General features: G+C 47.1%; 1 protein-coding gene and 1 long non-coding RNA gene across 2 annotated transcripts in view; one reads left to right on the top strand and one right to left on the bottom strand.

The window, feature by feature from the left end:
* Window positions 1-15,388, bottom strand: part of DNHD1 (dynein heavy chain domain 1) — a 59,476-nt gene that overhangs the window by 12,314 nt on the left and 31,774 nt on the right. The window contains 12 exon segments of the mRNA XM_016133506.2: window positions 103-285; window positions 534-683; window positions 4,185-4,287; window positions 4,363-4,567; window positions 4,765-4,973; window positions 5,162-6,761; window positions 10,144-10,432; window positions 10,672-10,864; window positions 11,039-11,216; window positions 11,425-14,293; window positions 14,410-14,507; window positions 14,825-14,950. Of these exon segments, the coding sequence (XP_015988992.2) occupies window positions 103-285; window positions 534-683; window positions 4,185-4,287; window positions 4,363-4,567; window positions 4,765-4,973; window positions 5,162-6,761; window positions 10,144-10,432; window positions 10,672-10,864; window positions 11,039-11,216; window positions 11,425-14,293; window positions 14,410-14,507; window positions 14,825-14,950 (6,203 nt within the window).
* On the top strand, window positions 10,175-14,832 carry LOC118602791. Its single transcript, XR_004950772.1, has 3 exons — window positions 10,175-10,267; window positions 11,459-11,570; window positions 14,413-14,832. It is a non-coding gene; the product is annotated as an uncharacterized LOC118602791 (long non-coding RNA).

Raw genomic sequence — 15,388 nt, 5'->3', positions numbered from 1 at the left:
AAAGGGGGTGGGGGGAAGACTTAGATGCTCGGAACCTTGCCCCAACAGCCTCCCTCTGCCAAGCCTCTGCTCACCTCATCCATTTTGCCCCACATTCCCTACCTGATAAAAATCTTCAGTGCATAACAGCTGCTTGGCATTGGCCCAACCTCTTTCACGGTGAAACAGGTCACACAGTGCATCAGTCACCTGGACCACAGATTCTGGTGGCGCTCGATAACTCCGTATCTCCTCAAAGTCAGCCACCTGCAGCTGGCTCAAGGGCCCCAGAAATGCATTGCCCATCTAAATGAGGAGAGATACACTCTTGAAGTGAGCTTGCAAAATGTCCTCTTTCTTCACGGTATTGCTAAGACGGATCATCTCCTCCTAGGCGTCCCCACGAAGGGACCATTCTTCAAGCCATCCTATTACTTTTGCCCCCTCTCCCAGGACACTCCATGATGAGTCACCCCATCCTCTCCTCTGGGCATCCTTTGAGGGGCTGTCCCCTCCAAGAGAGGATCACTGCAGGGCAGGTGACAAGAGCCCACCTGCTCCAGGAAAGCCTCATGCTGAGTCCGCAGAGCATCCCACTGCTTGGTGAGGTTCTCAATAAGATTCTCCTGCTGCCGACACTCTGCCAGCTGCCGCTTGTACAGGATCTTGCCTTGCTCTAGCTCCTGATGAAATGTGCTGAGGTTCTGTGAAAAGAGACCCAGGTTACAGCTCTAGCTCCTAGACTAAGTGAGAATATCCCAAGGGAAGACCCTGGAGACTCAGTGGGCTTGGGACCCTAGCATACACCTTACTTGATAGTCAAGGTGATCAGGTTGAACTCCAAATAGGCCACAGACTGAGCTCTGAAATTGTCACTTCTTGGCTTGTGAGTACTACATCTAGTGATGCAGCCCCGAGTTGGTGGTCACTTCTCCTGACCTGCCATGCAGGCTCAGGCAGTCTGAATCCAAAGCCTGTGTGCTTGACCATTACGCTACACTCTTTCTTTAACTTGACCCATTAGTGGCATTTGTCACAGAAGACAGTTCCCTTCCTTTTGAAACAGTTTCCTCCCTGGACTTTGATGATACTGTGCTTTCTCCAACTTCTGTGGCTGCTCTTTCTTAGTCTCTTCCTCTGTCACCCATTAAATATTCAACTTTTTTAGGCTCTCTTCTCTTCTCACCCCGCACTTCTATACTCCCTCCCTAATCTCATGATTTTGATTACCATTGATATTTTAATAATCCCTAAGTCTCTATCTCTAGCCAGATTCTTTCCCAAGCCCCATACCTATGGACCTATTTGCTTGGTGGAAATCTCTTTGGTGTCTCACAGGCCTTTCAGACTCCACATATCCAAAAGGAACTTACTAGTCATGCCTCCTCAAATCTCTTGCAATCTTACACATCACCTCATGTGTTCTTTTTCTTAGAACTGTGCCAAAATGCGCCCAAGCTTCCCAAGGAAGAAACTTAATTGTTCCTTTACACCATCTCTTCTATTCCCCCCAAACTCAACCCATCTTAAGGGACTTCCAATTCTGCCTCCTAAATGTCCCTCATGTCTACTCCTATCCCCAGTACGCATCACTTACATCAGTGCTCTCACTCATAACCTTCTACGTTGACTTCCTAACTGGTATCTCAGCTTCCACTCTTAATCCCTTCCTCTAATCCATTTTCCATGCTGCAGCCTGATGGGTTTTCTAACAACCAAACATCATCATCATCGTGTCCCTTACTGAACTTGCCACTCTTTCATTTGATTTACAGTTCCTTCATAATCAGGATGATCTACTCATCTTTCCAATCTCATCTATTTTTCCTCTCCAGTACTCTACTCTCCGGCCAGTCCCAATTTTCAGGTCCTCCGTCGTAGCACACATTCTCTTTTCTCTGGGCCTTTGCACATGCTCTTACGTCAGCCTGTGACATTCTTCCTTCCCACCCCCATTTATGCAAAATCTTACCAAATCTTCAGGTATCAACTTTGATGGACTTCATTCGTTTATATATTTGAGGAATGTTTTTGAGTGTCTACCATGCTCTACGTATGACTCTGTGCTACATACTACATCACTATGCTTCCTCTAGAAAGTTTTTCTTGATACTTCAGAGTACCCTGCACTTTTTCTATCATAACATGCTGTTTTATAATTGCCTGGATTAATTTATATCTTCCAGTAAACTAGGTACCATAAAGGCAAGTACAGTGTCTTATCTTTCTTATTAGGAGACAGCCTAACCTAATATTAATAGTATCTAACATTTATCAAGTTCTTACTATGTGCCAGCACTTTTAAATGCTTTGTGTAAGATTTCATTTAATCCTCATCCTAATCTCTCTGGATTTCAGTTTTCTCATCTGTAAAATGGAGGAAAGGATAGCCACCTCAGAAAGTTGTATCAAGGATTCTGTCTATCTAGATGTAAACATAGATATAGACGTAAACATAGAGACAAATCTCAATGAGTGCCTGGACAAAAGAATGCGGAGTTCAATTAATTTTTGTCAAGTACAATCATTTGAATAGAAACAACCAATTGAATATAAAATAGAAAAGAGATGGAGGTTATCCTGAATGACTTCTGAGATTTTGCTTAAATGACCGAGTGGATGATGGTGCTATTTCCTGAGTGGGGAACATTGAAAGAAGTATACACGATTGTGGCTGTTGGGTGAATGACCAAGGAATCTGACCCTGAATGCACCTGAGACTATGAACACCTCTTATCCATATTTTGGACTTCTTATGTTGTACTTGATATAACTGACCTAGGGATAAAAGAATAATAGCACCCCTAAACTATAACAATTCCTGGTATTGCTCATCTTGGAAAAAAAGTAGGACCCAAGACAAAAAACTGGAATATGGAAAACATGGAAGAGAGGACTCCTGACCTTCCATAGACATCTTTTTTTTTTTTGCCTCTCAACTGAGTCTTGAGGTCTGATCTCAGCTAATGATCTTCAGTGGTAGTGAATAGGAGGTAACGGTCCCATAAGAACTCCAGCGAGCACCACTATATAAAACACAGTTAAAACTACATATGGAGATACAATGTAAGCTGTGCCTCTAGAGTTGTTCCACACTGGGTGATAGCTCTGAGGGCACCCATTAAAAGAGGCAGGCAAGGCACTAGGAGCCTGAAAGCCCAGTAGAAAGTAAGTCAGATTATTCACCTGTAAGCTGATCACTACTTCACTTCTCTGTAGTTATCCCTGAACCTGCATCAAAGTCTTGTGTAGCAGGAAGAGAAAAAATGCTATTTCAGAATTCCCCTTATTAAAAACAAAAGAAAAAACATTCTATTTTGTGAAAACACTTTTAAATGAGGGTATCTGGCTGTAGAAGGTATGATGACTCCATTCCCACCAGTTTTAGCTAGATATGAGAGGTTCATTTATACAAAAAGAAAATTGCTCTGTATAAGAAAGCAACAGGGTTTAGAGTTTAAACTTGAAAAAAAAAATCTCTTATTACATAAAATTTGTATTTGTGGAGCTCTAAAGGGAAAGTGGGGTGGCTGAATAACATTGTGGAGCAGATCATGTGGAGATGGGAGGAGAAAAGTTGGCCACTGGGAAATGCTCTGTAGAGGAGAGCGACTGAGGAAATTTAGGACACTGAGGTCTAGTATACCTTTTAAATATATTTCTGGTTCTGTTCTAGAATATAAATTGCTCCTACTGCCATCACCCATCCACATCTCCCCACTCTATAAACAGTAGCTTTATATATTTGGTGTTTTGTGGAAGGGATAGGTAGAGGAACAAAGTGGTATGGGAAAAGAGGACAACTATAAAATGTGTGCCAACTAGCAGTGATAGAGAATTCAGGGGAGAAAGAGGATAAGAGGGAGAGGTGACCATGACAATGTAATCCCTGTCCCATCTTCAGTGGGAATCACAGAGATCTTGGGGAACATACTGAACTTTACACAGTCAAGGTTATTAGGGCCAACCAGAAGCAGACACTTGGGTTTCATGTATTTAGAAAAATCAGCCAGGTCTTAGTGACATGAGGAACGTTGAACCGAAGCTCTAAAGGAGGAGGCAGCAGAGATTAGAAAGATCCCATGTGGGAATGGGAGGTTTTCCAGAGACAAGAACTAAGATTCAGACTGGTTGGTTCCTTCAAAGTCCCCTTTTGGACTTCTGCTTTGACCCTACTGTGCACGCCTCTACCTTCTCCACCTTACCCTATGTGAGTCTTTCAGCTGCTGTTCCAAGTTGAAAACCAGGTTGGCATGGGCACTGTGCTGCTCAATCAGCATTGTCAGATTCTCCAGGGCATTGTGGATCCTAGAGATACAATGTACCAGTGAGTGGACCCAAGTGAGCAGATGGAGGTACAATGCAGGGAATGGGACCACTCACCGCTGGGCCTTGTTCTTCATCTGCAGGATCATCTGTTGCTGTAGCAGTATAAAGGTGTCCAGGAAGTCTAGGAAGGTCTTGGGGGTGACGAGTGGCAATTCAGGGCACAGGTGCCCATGGTAGCTGGCAGCCGAAAGGTGGATGAAAGCCATGGCTTTGGCCACACTGGGAACTGTGGCCTGGAGGTCTGGGCACTTCAAGGAGTCTGCAATGGGCATGGCTTTAGCCTGGACTTGTGAGCATGTAGGGGATGGGAAAGGAAAGGGACCCTCTCCTGGCTCAGGAAGAAGGGCAGAAAGGGTAAAGGAGGCTAGTTTCTAGAGAGTGAGAGATTGACCTAAGTAATAATCCTCATTAGGACCTGGTCGAGATGAGTAGAGAGGACAAGTAAAAAGTGCTCACCGTCACCAAGAGGTAGACTCTGAGCACACTTCAGATGGTGCTGAACCACACTGACCAAAGAATCTTGGTCCCAAGATTCATAGCGGTCAGTGTTGGCGATAGCCAGTTGAAGGAGCCTCAGGAAAAGGGTGGAGGGCAGCTGTTTGTGGGCCTGGTCATCGCTGATCAGGATGAACATGTGCAGGTGGCTGCATACTTGCTGGTAGAACCTGTGGGCCAGGAGCTCAGATACTGTCCTTCCCTTTATTCCTGAGTGTGCCCACCCAGGCCCTAGTCCCGACCCTGGCCTCTTAGCCCTGACCTTCTGAGCCCTCACAGCACCCCTAGTTTTCTTTCTGGCCTTTTGACCAGAACAGAGCAGTCAGAGTAGCCCCTAGAATGAGGTTCTTGGCCTCACCACTGCAACAGCACTTCCTTCCTGACGGTCTGCTTGACATTAAGGTTCTCTCTGGGGAGATGTTCCTCAATGCCGTCCAGATCTGCCTCTGTGTACAGGTCAGGGAAGCTGCCCGAGGTTGCTAGGGCCAGCAGGCGATGAAGGGTAGTAAGATCCACACCTTTGGGCACCAGCAGGGCCACTGGCTGGCTTAATATGCCAGCATGCCAGCTGGCATCCCGCAGACACTGAAGAATGGCCTCCTCTGGCCCACATGGCAGATGGAAGAGGCGGGCCTGACAAATATTAGCTGCCAGAGTGACGGCAGTACAGCGCCCAGTGCCCAGTGCCCCTGAGAGCAGAAGACCATGCTGCCGGGGCCTGGCAAGCACCCGGACCAAGCGGGCCACATGCTGGACCATCGAGTGGCACTGGGCAAGGTGTGGGCTCAGGTTCAGTTGAGCGGCTGAGGTGGCCAGCTGCTCCCGCAGGCTTTCCCAGTGCCGTTCCAGGTACAAGTTGGGACTCTCAGAGTTGGAACCTAGTATCAGCTCCTGACTGAAGACCAGGTCTGAGGGCTTTTCTTGGGGACAAAGTAGTAGCACTGGTGGCAACAGGGGTGAGACAAGATCCATCTGGGATGTCTTCTGCCAGCAATTCTTGGATCTCTTTAGCTGAGGTGTGTAGCTGGTGGCCATTGGGTCTTCCTCCTGGTTTATCTTTTCACATATGGCCTCTGTAGTCTCCTTAACTGGGGCTATGGATGGTTTTAGACCCGAATCATTGGAGGGTGGGCCTGTTGTGACCTGAAGGCCATAAGGGTCCTCCTCCTCCTCACTCTCACTGCTGCTGTTGCTTAACTCCTCCCACTGGGCCAGCTCCCCCTCAGACTCCACTTCAGTCACCCTCTCCTCCTCCTCCTCCTCTTCATAGCCTTTGCCCAGGCTCTGCGGCACCGGCCCACTGCAGAAGACCCTCTGAGCTACTTCTAGGAGTAGTTTGGCACAGTAAGAGCGTTCTCTAGGGGTGTCTAGCCGGTCACAAAAGGTTCTCTGTGCCTCGTGCAGCCAAAGACGCACCATGTTGCGCATGGCCATCATAATTGTCAGGCGGGTGCCACGCAAGCCTGATACTCGGCGCAAGTGCTCCTGGTGGTTGGGATAGTCCAGAAAACCTCGGGAGCCTGTTCTGGTTGGCAACATCTGCAGGCTGCCCAGTAGTTGGCTCACAGAGTGCGGGGAGAAGCGATAGTGTGGGTGGCGGGGTGAAGGCATAAAGCAGTTGCCCACAGCCTCCCAGGCCTCCACTGAGGCCCGGACTAGGGCTCTTGCTAGGACACCCTCCCGCTCCACAGAGGGGAAGCGCTCAAGCCAGGCCTGGATGATAGGTGTGTGCCTGCTCAGCAGCATTGCCAGGGTCACATTGCCCAGGGCCAGCACTGTGAAGAGTCGAAAGAGGCGTGGGCACAGTGGGCGCTCACAGAAGCCTGGCACTGTGGCTGTGGCGAGGAAGTTGACAATAGGCTGTAGTGTCTGCAGTTCCAAGGTGCTGTGGGCACACACACTGCCATTCATGGCCTGGCGGAGAGTCTCCAGCACTGGCTGACAGCTCTTCTCTGGGTCTGTGGGACATTAAAAATAAAAGGGAGGACATGCATGAGTCCACATGACTGTTCCCCCTAGCCCTGCCTTGCCACGTTTACTTATGGCTCACACAGGGTTTTGTGTATCTGATGAGTTGGGACTTTGTCATATGTAGGTTTTTTTCTCTGCCCTACACTCTCCTTGGAGAAATTTCTTCTTTCTTCTCCTTCAAATCTTTATGACCAATTTTTCATTAACTTCAGGTTAATGAATAGGAAAGTTTGGAAGCTGAGACAAATGGAAACCTGATCTGACCACAATAGGGAAAAAATGCAATCATCATAGCCCAAAAGTGTGGAGTTTTAGCACAGGCGCTCTTTTACAAAGTCAACTTTATTAAGACATGATTCATGTAAAAAAAAAAGTATACATTTTAAATGTATAGTTTAATGAGCTTTGACAATTGTGTAACTACCACCCCAATGATATTTAGAACATTTTCATCATCCCAGAAATTTCCCTCATACCCCTTTGCAGTCAATCCCTAAACCACACTCTCCCAGGAATTTCTATCTGATCTAATTTCTATCACTATAGATTAGATTTGCCTGTTCTAGAACTTCATATAAGGGAACTCATACAGTATGTAGTTTTACTGTGTCTGGTCTCTTACTCAGCATGATTCTGAAATTCATCTATGCTTTGTGTATTCAGCAATTTGTTCAATTTTATTGCTGAGTAGTATTCTACTATGAAAATAAAATTTGTAGATCCAAAGACACATTGGTGGACATGTAGGCTGTTTCCAGGTTTTATCTCTTCAGGATAATGATGCTATCTATGTACAGTCATGTATAAGTTTATTTGAGAACATACGTATGCTTTCATTTCACTCAGGTAAATAACAAGTAGAATTTCTGGGTCTTATAGTAAGTATATATTTAATTTGATAACTGCCACACTTTTTTTTTCATAGTGGTTGTATCATTTTATACCCCTACTAGCAAAGTGTGAGAGTTTCAATTGTTCTGTGTTTTGCAACACTTGTTTTTCTTGGTCTTTCTAATTATAATCTTTATAGTAGGTATGAACTACTATCTCATGGTGGTTTTAATTTGCATTTCGCTGATGCCTGATAGCCTCAAGAAGCTTTTCATGTGCTATTGACCACGCATATATCTTTCCTTTGTGAAGTGTCTATTCTTTTGTCCATTTTTTTTTAAAAAATAGTTTGTTTTCATACTGAGTTATGAGCTATTTATATATTCTGAACATAAATCCTTTGTCAGATATATATGTCATGAATATTTTCTGTCTGTGGCATATTTTAAAATTTTATTAACAGTGTCTTTTGAAGGGCATAGGGTTTTCGTTTTGGTAAATCCATTTTTTGTGTCTTGTCTAAGAAATCATTGCCTCGGCCCATGATCACACAGATTTTTATCTGTTTAAAAAAATGAATAGTTTTAGCTTTCACATTTAGGTCTGTTATCTATTTATAACTGATTTTTGTGTAGGTTGTAAGTTAGGATTCAAGGTTCATTTTTTTTCCCCACACAGATAATGCATTTGTTCCAGCCCCATTCATTAAAGAGATTATCCTTTCCCCCATCGAACTATGGTGGCACATTTGTTGAAAACAAATTGATCATATATGATCATATATCAGATTCTCTGTTCCATTCCAGTTGTCTGTATCCATGTCCTTATACCAATACCACACCCTCATGATGAATGTAGCTGTATAGTAAGTCTGAAATCACTAGTTTAAGACTTCCAATTTAATTCTTCTTTTTCAAAGTTTGGCTCTTCTAGGTCTTTGCATTTCCACAAAAGTCTCAGAGTGAGCCTGTCAATTTCTCCCCTCCCCCCCACCAAAAAAAAGCCTGCTTGGATTTAGATTGGCATTACATTGAATCTGTAGATCAATTTGGCAAGAATGAGCACCTTAAAGATATTGACTTCTCTGATTCATGAGCATGGTATATCTCTATTTATTTAAGTCTCCTTTATCTCAGCAATATTTAGAAATTATTGGTGTTTATCTTTCATTAACTTTATTTCTGAACATTTTAAGCTTTTAGATGATATTTTAAACAATATTTAAAATTTTTGATTTCCAACTGTTTGTTACTAGGCTATAGAAATACTAATGATTTCAATAGACTGACTTTGTATCCTGTGACCCTGCTAAATTCGCTTATTCATTCTAGTAGTTTTGTAGTTTTTTTTTTTTTAATATAGATTTCTTAGTATTCTCCGTGTGGAAAATCATGTCATATACCAATAGAGAGTGTTATTTTGTCTTCTCTAATTTTAAAGGCTTTATTTTTTTTTTCTTATTGCACTGATATGGGCCTCTGGTACAATGATGAATAGAAGCAGTGGATATTCTTGTGACAGATCTTGGGAAAATAGTGTTCAACATTCACTGTTAAGTACAGACATGCCTTGTTTTACTACAGCTTGCTTTATTGTGTCTCACAGATACTACATTTTTTACAAATTTAAGGTAAGACTCTCCACAAGCAAAAAGATTATGACTTACTGAAGGTTCAGATGATAGCATTTTTTAGCAATAAAGTATTTTTAAAGTAAAGTATATATATTGTTTTTTAGTTACAATGCTATCACACTCTTGATAGACTACAGTATAATATAAATATTTATATGCACTGGGAAACCAAAAAATTCGTGTGAGTCACTTTATTGCAATATTTGCTTTATTGCCGTGGTCTGGAACTGAATCTGCTATAGCTCCAAGGTATGCCTGTATGTAATTAACCGTAGGTTTTAATAGACGCCCTTCATCAAATTGCATAAGTTCCCTCTATTCCCAGTTTGCTGAGTTACCATGAATAGTTTTGATTTTTATCAAATGCTTTTTCTTTATTGAGGTGACCTTACACTTTTTCTTTATTCTGTTAATGTCATGGACTACACTGATTGACCTTTAAATATTTGCGAGGCAAAATTGAGAGACATGATGATGGGACATTGGTGAGAGAGATGTCAACAAGATTTCTGGCTTAAGTGACTGGATGGATGGCGGTGCCAGTTACTAAGAGGACACATAGGAGCAGGTTTTGGGGGAAGATGATAAGCTCGGGGTTAGATCTGGGGTACAACAGGACAGCAAGGTAGCAGTATGGAGTAGGCAGTTTGATAAATAGGTCTGGTGCTTAAAAGAGAAGCCTCAGTTGGAGATAAAGACTTAGCAGTCAACGCATAGAGATTGTGGAAGAGCCATGAAAAGAGTAAGATTGTTCAAGTAGCATATGTAGAATGAGAAGATATTAAGAATGGAACATGGAGGTTTGGTCTATAGGTATATATCTGAGAGTCAACGAATATTGCTAGGGATTTTACGGTCTTAAGAGATAACAACCATTCCTTCCTTCCCTCCTCCCAGGTCCTCACCAGTAGCGGCCAGGTGCAGATCCTCCAGCAGGAAGAGGAGAGAACCTTTAGAATCCACGTGCCGCCCAGGCCATGGGTTGGCTTGGGCTTGGCTGTGAACCCCTTGGCTCAGCAGAAGGCGAAGGTGGGTTGAACTGAAGGCAGGGTGGATGGGGCTGTAAGTGTAAGGGTGATGTGGTTCCACCAGCACCTCCACAAAGGCTGACTTCCCTGTTGCTGCTTCTCCAGCCAACAACACTGGGTATCCCTCTGACAGAAGTAGGTCCACCACATACAAGAGCCGTTCAGTCTGTAGGACAGAAGCAAGGCTTACTGTGGCAGTTCCAGTTTGGGACACCAATCTTAACTGAAAATAAAGGTCTAGGGGTCTTGTGTTAAAGCTGTACTTGTAGAACACTTCGTGTATTCTTGTGAGTGTGAAAACATATCAAAGAACGGGAGCAGGTGGGCCTCAGCTGGGCCTAGAATGTGGATTCCCCCAAGATATCTCCTTGAGCCCCAACCCCAGCACCCACACTGTCCTCACACCTGGGGAGAAGGGCTGAAGGTACCCAGAGCACCCTTGATGCGGCTACCCAGGTACTGGCCAGTGAAGGGGACCAGTGTCCCATCTTCAGGGCATACATGTAGATCGAACACCAAGGCTGAGGGCGGTGGCTCAGGATAGTTGGAGAGGTGACTAATAGAACTCCTCAAGAAGGTATCAAAGAGGGGCCAGAGCCTGCTCAAATGGATATATAGGCAGACGTGTCAGGTAGTTACAACAGTTTAATTTGTGACACATGCACATGGTCCACCCTCCCCCCCAACAGGGATGTCACCTGGGTTTTGACTCCCATGGTCCAGTCCATCTCAGCCCTCTGCATCCTCCCCCATCCCTGGCCTCTATAGATACCTGGATGGAAGGTGGGCTCCAAAGCCCCAAATCAAGGCAAAAAGAAAGCTGCTGACAACCAGCAAGTGCTCCCTGTGTTTATTAGGTACATCATCGCTGTCACCCTGGGACCGGTTCAGAGAGCTGCTTTTTGAGGACCTGAAGCTTTGGGCTACAGGATCATTATAGACGAGGTCCTCTGCAAAGGTCACCATGGCCAAAACAGGAGCCCCAGTAGGAAGAAGTGGGGGCAAGGGGGGAGAATAGAGGTCAGCTCTATTACCTTTCACTTTTAGTCCCCAAGCCCAAGTCCACCAAAGAACCCATGCCCCAGGGTCCAGCCATATGCCATCCATCCTTGAAGCCCCATAGTTCGCAAACCAGCCCTCTCTTTCCCTTCCCTTCACCTGTGATATGTGCCTTCTCCTCATCTATGCGCAGGTGGCGGTCAAGCAGACAGCGCAAGAGGCGAGCCAGGCTGGTGACTTCAGCCACGCCTGGGCATACAGCCTGCTGCCCATGTGTCTGCAGCTGGGAGCTGGCACCCTGGCAGGTGAGGAATTGGAATGTTGCAGGCACCAGCACTTCAGCCAGGTGGTTGAGCTCGGTGACTGTCTGGGGTTGCAGGTGGTACTCACGGGGCAAGGCTGCCATTAGGACGCTAAGCATCCCTTGCCATGTCTGCTCCCCACCACACCAGACTAGAGCACAATGGCACACCACTGAGGGGGACATGCCTGTTGCATCTCCCACCTCCATCAAGAAAAAAGTACCTGGGGGTCGTTCTATCTGCTGACCATTGGGGAGAGTAAGCTGTGGGGGCTCGCTCAGGAGGCAAGTGACAGAGTCCAGCCAAGCAGCACTGGAGGCCCCATCGCATATTATCCAGTGCTGGATCCCCACCGATTCCTGTGCCTTCCTCTTTGGGTCCACAGTCTTATGCAGAAGCCTGGGGAAAACACCTTGGTGCCAATAGGAGCCCTCTAGCCATCCCAGGAACTCCTGGGGGCTGAGGACACTGGGATACAGGTGTGTAATTTCCACAGGTGGATAGCCCTGTGTTGAGCTGTCTTCCATGGCCGCCAGCCGATTCTGGATCTTAAATAAGCTGTGCCAACAAGTGGTCTTGCCACTCCCCGGAGGGCCCAGGAGCAAAATGCCAGAAGCCCGGTCCAGAGCCTGGCTCAGCTGCTCTAGAGACCCCAAAATATCAGGACTGGGGTGCAGGCCTGCCTGCTGCAATTCCTCCTCCAGCAGTGGCTTCCTCAGCCTGTGGGTCGGAGGCTCTGCCAGCACCTGGCTGGCACTGGGGAAGATACCACAGAGCAGCTTTTGGAGGTTGTGAAGGCGGACCCCATCGAGGATGCTAAACAGTGGTGAGTGTAGCAAGGCACGCAGTAGGGCAGCCTCCTCGATGGCAGGTAGACTGTGGGGCTGCTGGGAGTTAAATTCCTCCTTGGTCACATTTAGAGCCTGTATCATGTCTGTGAGTATCTGCTTGAGCAGTGGCAAGCGGCAGGGCAGGGACCCAGACACAAGCTCACACTCTAGGGAGAAGAATTTGGATAGGCGGGTAGCCATGCGGGAGGCATCCCGTATCCCTGCACCCAGCAGAGTCAGCTCTGCCACTTGCCGTAGGTTAGGCAGTGTCAATGCCACAGGCCGTAGCAGTAGGCGCAGATTGGCAGGCACAGCAGGGCTCAGGGCATGCAGCGTCAGGAGACAGCCGTAGCCAAGGCGTATGTACACATGATGTTTCTCAAAGAAGCCACTGCCAAGGAGCTGGAGGTGGGTAGGGTCAACAGTGCTGGTGCTTCGGGAAGCCTCCTGGTACAGTGGGGCATAGATGTGGTGCAGTTCAGCCAGGCGCTGGCCCAGGGCAGAGAGCAAGCCAAGGGGCAAGTGGTGAGCTGCCTCCAACAGCAGCCAGGCACCACCCTGCAGGGCACCATTAAGGTAGTTGCTCAGGCTTTGGGCTTCTATCTGAGGCGAGCAGGGCATCATCACCAGTTGGCGCCCCAGGGCCTGTGCCAGGTTCTTTACCATGGCTACCTTGCCTACGCCATGAGGGCCCAGTAGGGTCCCACAGGCCACCTCCTCCAGGGCCAATAACAATACCAGGGCTGGCCGCTCAGGCAGCAGGTTGGGTAGAGACCCTAGTCTGGGCCCCAGGTACTCATAATTGTACAGGAAGGATCGGCCCAGCACATCTATCCAGCATGCAGCTGGCGACAGAGAAGTCTCAGTGGATGCATTAATCTTGAGATTCTGCAGGGGACTCTGGGGGATGGTGTGAGGTGAACCCAGGTGGTACTTGAGTTGGCGGGCCCAATGGAAGTCTGTCAGATCACTGACCTGGTGCTCCTTCAGCAGCTGTGCAATATCCCGGTGAGTCACTGCCATGACCAGTAGGGCACTGAACAGGCTAGTCTGGCGGACAGAGGGCAGTGGCAGCCCACCCTGGGAGGCCCTTTGGGCCCGTACAAAATGCACCAGTACTTCCAGCTTATATACATGTGTGGGGACCATGGCCAGGGTCCTCCCTGCAAGCAGAGCCTCTTCCATCTCAGCCCGCCATACCACCTCCTCTGCCACCAGCACACATTGCCATGGGAAGGCCTCAACTAAATCCAACCAGTGGTGGACATATAGTTGCAAGGGCAACTGGCTTTGCTGGGGCACCTCCTTGTAGGCCTTGTCTAGGGATGGGCCAACAGCTAGACGGGCAGCCACACAGTCCTGCAGCAGGTGCACCAATGCCAAACGCAGACACTTCTCTAGAGAAGAGAGCCACTTGAGGAGATCTGGATGCAGAGGAAGGGACTCCTGCAGCTTCACCTCCTCCCCACCTGCCCCTAGCACTACAAGTGCCTCCACCTGAGTCTGTGTGCTTGGCCTTGATTTCTGGACATCTGTGTTTCTGTCCAATAGGATGGACTTGAAGCTCACGGCATGCACATGGGGAAAGCAGCGTCGTACCCATATCTGGGCCTCACATGGCTCCAGGGGGGCAGCCAGCAGAGCCACCAGCTCAGTGTCACTGAGGAAAAAGAGGCGGGGAAAGTGAGCACAGAACCCATAGAGCACACTCTCCAGAGCCATAATGATGCCCTCCAGCTCCAATGAGCCTGCTTGCAGCAGCTGTTGCAGCTTCTGGCCTTGGAAATGAGGGCTCCGATTGGCACTGGGCACTATAAGTGACAGAACCTGGGGGTCAGTTACAGAGATTTGCATCAGGGTCCGATATTGATCATCCATGGCCTTGAAACGGGAGTCCTGTAGTGAGGGAGAGGGTAAAAGTGAGGGCAGATGTGAAGGGGCAGTACCCCCTCCCACCCTATGCCCCACTATTCAGTAGCCTGTGTCTACCCTGCCTCACCCCTGATTCCTACCAGGTCGGAACTGGGAAACTGGATCTTCATCTCATGTAGAACTTTATTCAGAAAAATCCACTTCTTCTGGAAAGTCACCCACACCTCCAGCACGTCACCTATGTGAGTAGCCAGAGGGACACTGGAGGGAGACTAAGGTTCTAGCTTCTGCAAGGGGGTCCAGCCTTGTCCCTACCTCTCAGGCTTCCCCACCCAAAAATATTCTGCTCAGCAGGACTTAGGGATCTTGCTTGGAGGAGAGAAAACTTTCACTGAGAATAAAGACCTGGTCACCTCAGCCCAAGAAGTAGCCCTTAAGGAGAGCCTCACTCTGTCTTCCAGATCTTCTCCACCCGAACCCCATCTCTCACCCCCTGCCTCTGGGTCAACCCACCTCAGGTCCCACCCCTCGGCCCAGCCAGAGGCCTGCACTCACCCAGGCCTTGAATGATGGTCACCCACTCCAAAGCTATTTTGTATAAGTCTCCTGACTTTTGGGTGGCCAGGATCTTGAACAACACCTGAAGACTTTCCTGGATAGAATCCTGCAGGCTGTTGTAATCTAAGGAAGAGAGGGCTCTAGCTGAGCAGAGCTGAGCTGAGAGGAGCTGGCAGTCAGATGAGGCAAGGGCAGGGGTGGGAAAAGAGTTGGTTTTATGGAAACCATGGAAGGCTTTAGTAAAGGTGAGTTGATAAAAACATATTAAATTAGGTATAGGCCAGCCATTTTTTAAAATTGGGAAATTATAATAAAAATGTAGAAAAGTTCTGGACTCAGGTAACTTCGCAAATGTCTTCATGTCACTGCTCAACTTTACAGAAACAAATTGGAAATAGTAGACTCTGCACTAATGCAAGACAGGCAGTGAGGAACTTCTATCACTTGACTGCAAATCAAAAGAAAGCTCTTGTCCTTAGGTTAAAAGATTATAAATAAATGTACATTTACATGGTTTAAACTAAAAACAAACAAACAAACAAACCCTTAAACCATGTATGC

Source organism: Rousettus aegyptiacus, unplaced genomic scaffold (genome assembly GCF_014176215.1).
Source record: "Rousettus aegyptiacus isolate mRouAeg1 unplaced genomic scaffold, mRouAeg1.p scaffold_m13_p_5, whole genome shotgun sequence".
Taxonomy (NCBI): domain Eukaryota; kingdom Metazoa; phylum Chordata; class Mammalia; order Chiroptera; family Pteropodidae; genus Rousettus; species Rousettus aegyptiacus.
The sequence above is the reverse complement of the archived record's forward strand: the minus strand, read 5'-3'. Positions and strand labels throughout refer to the sequence as shown.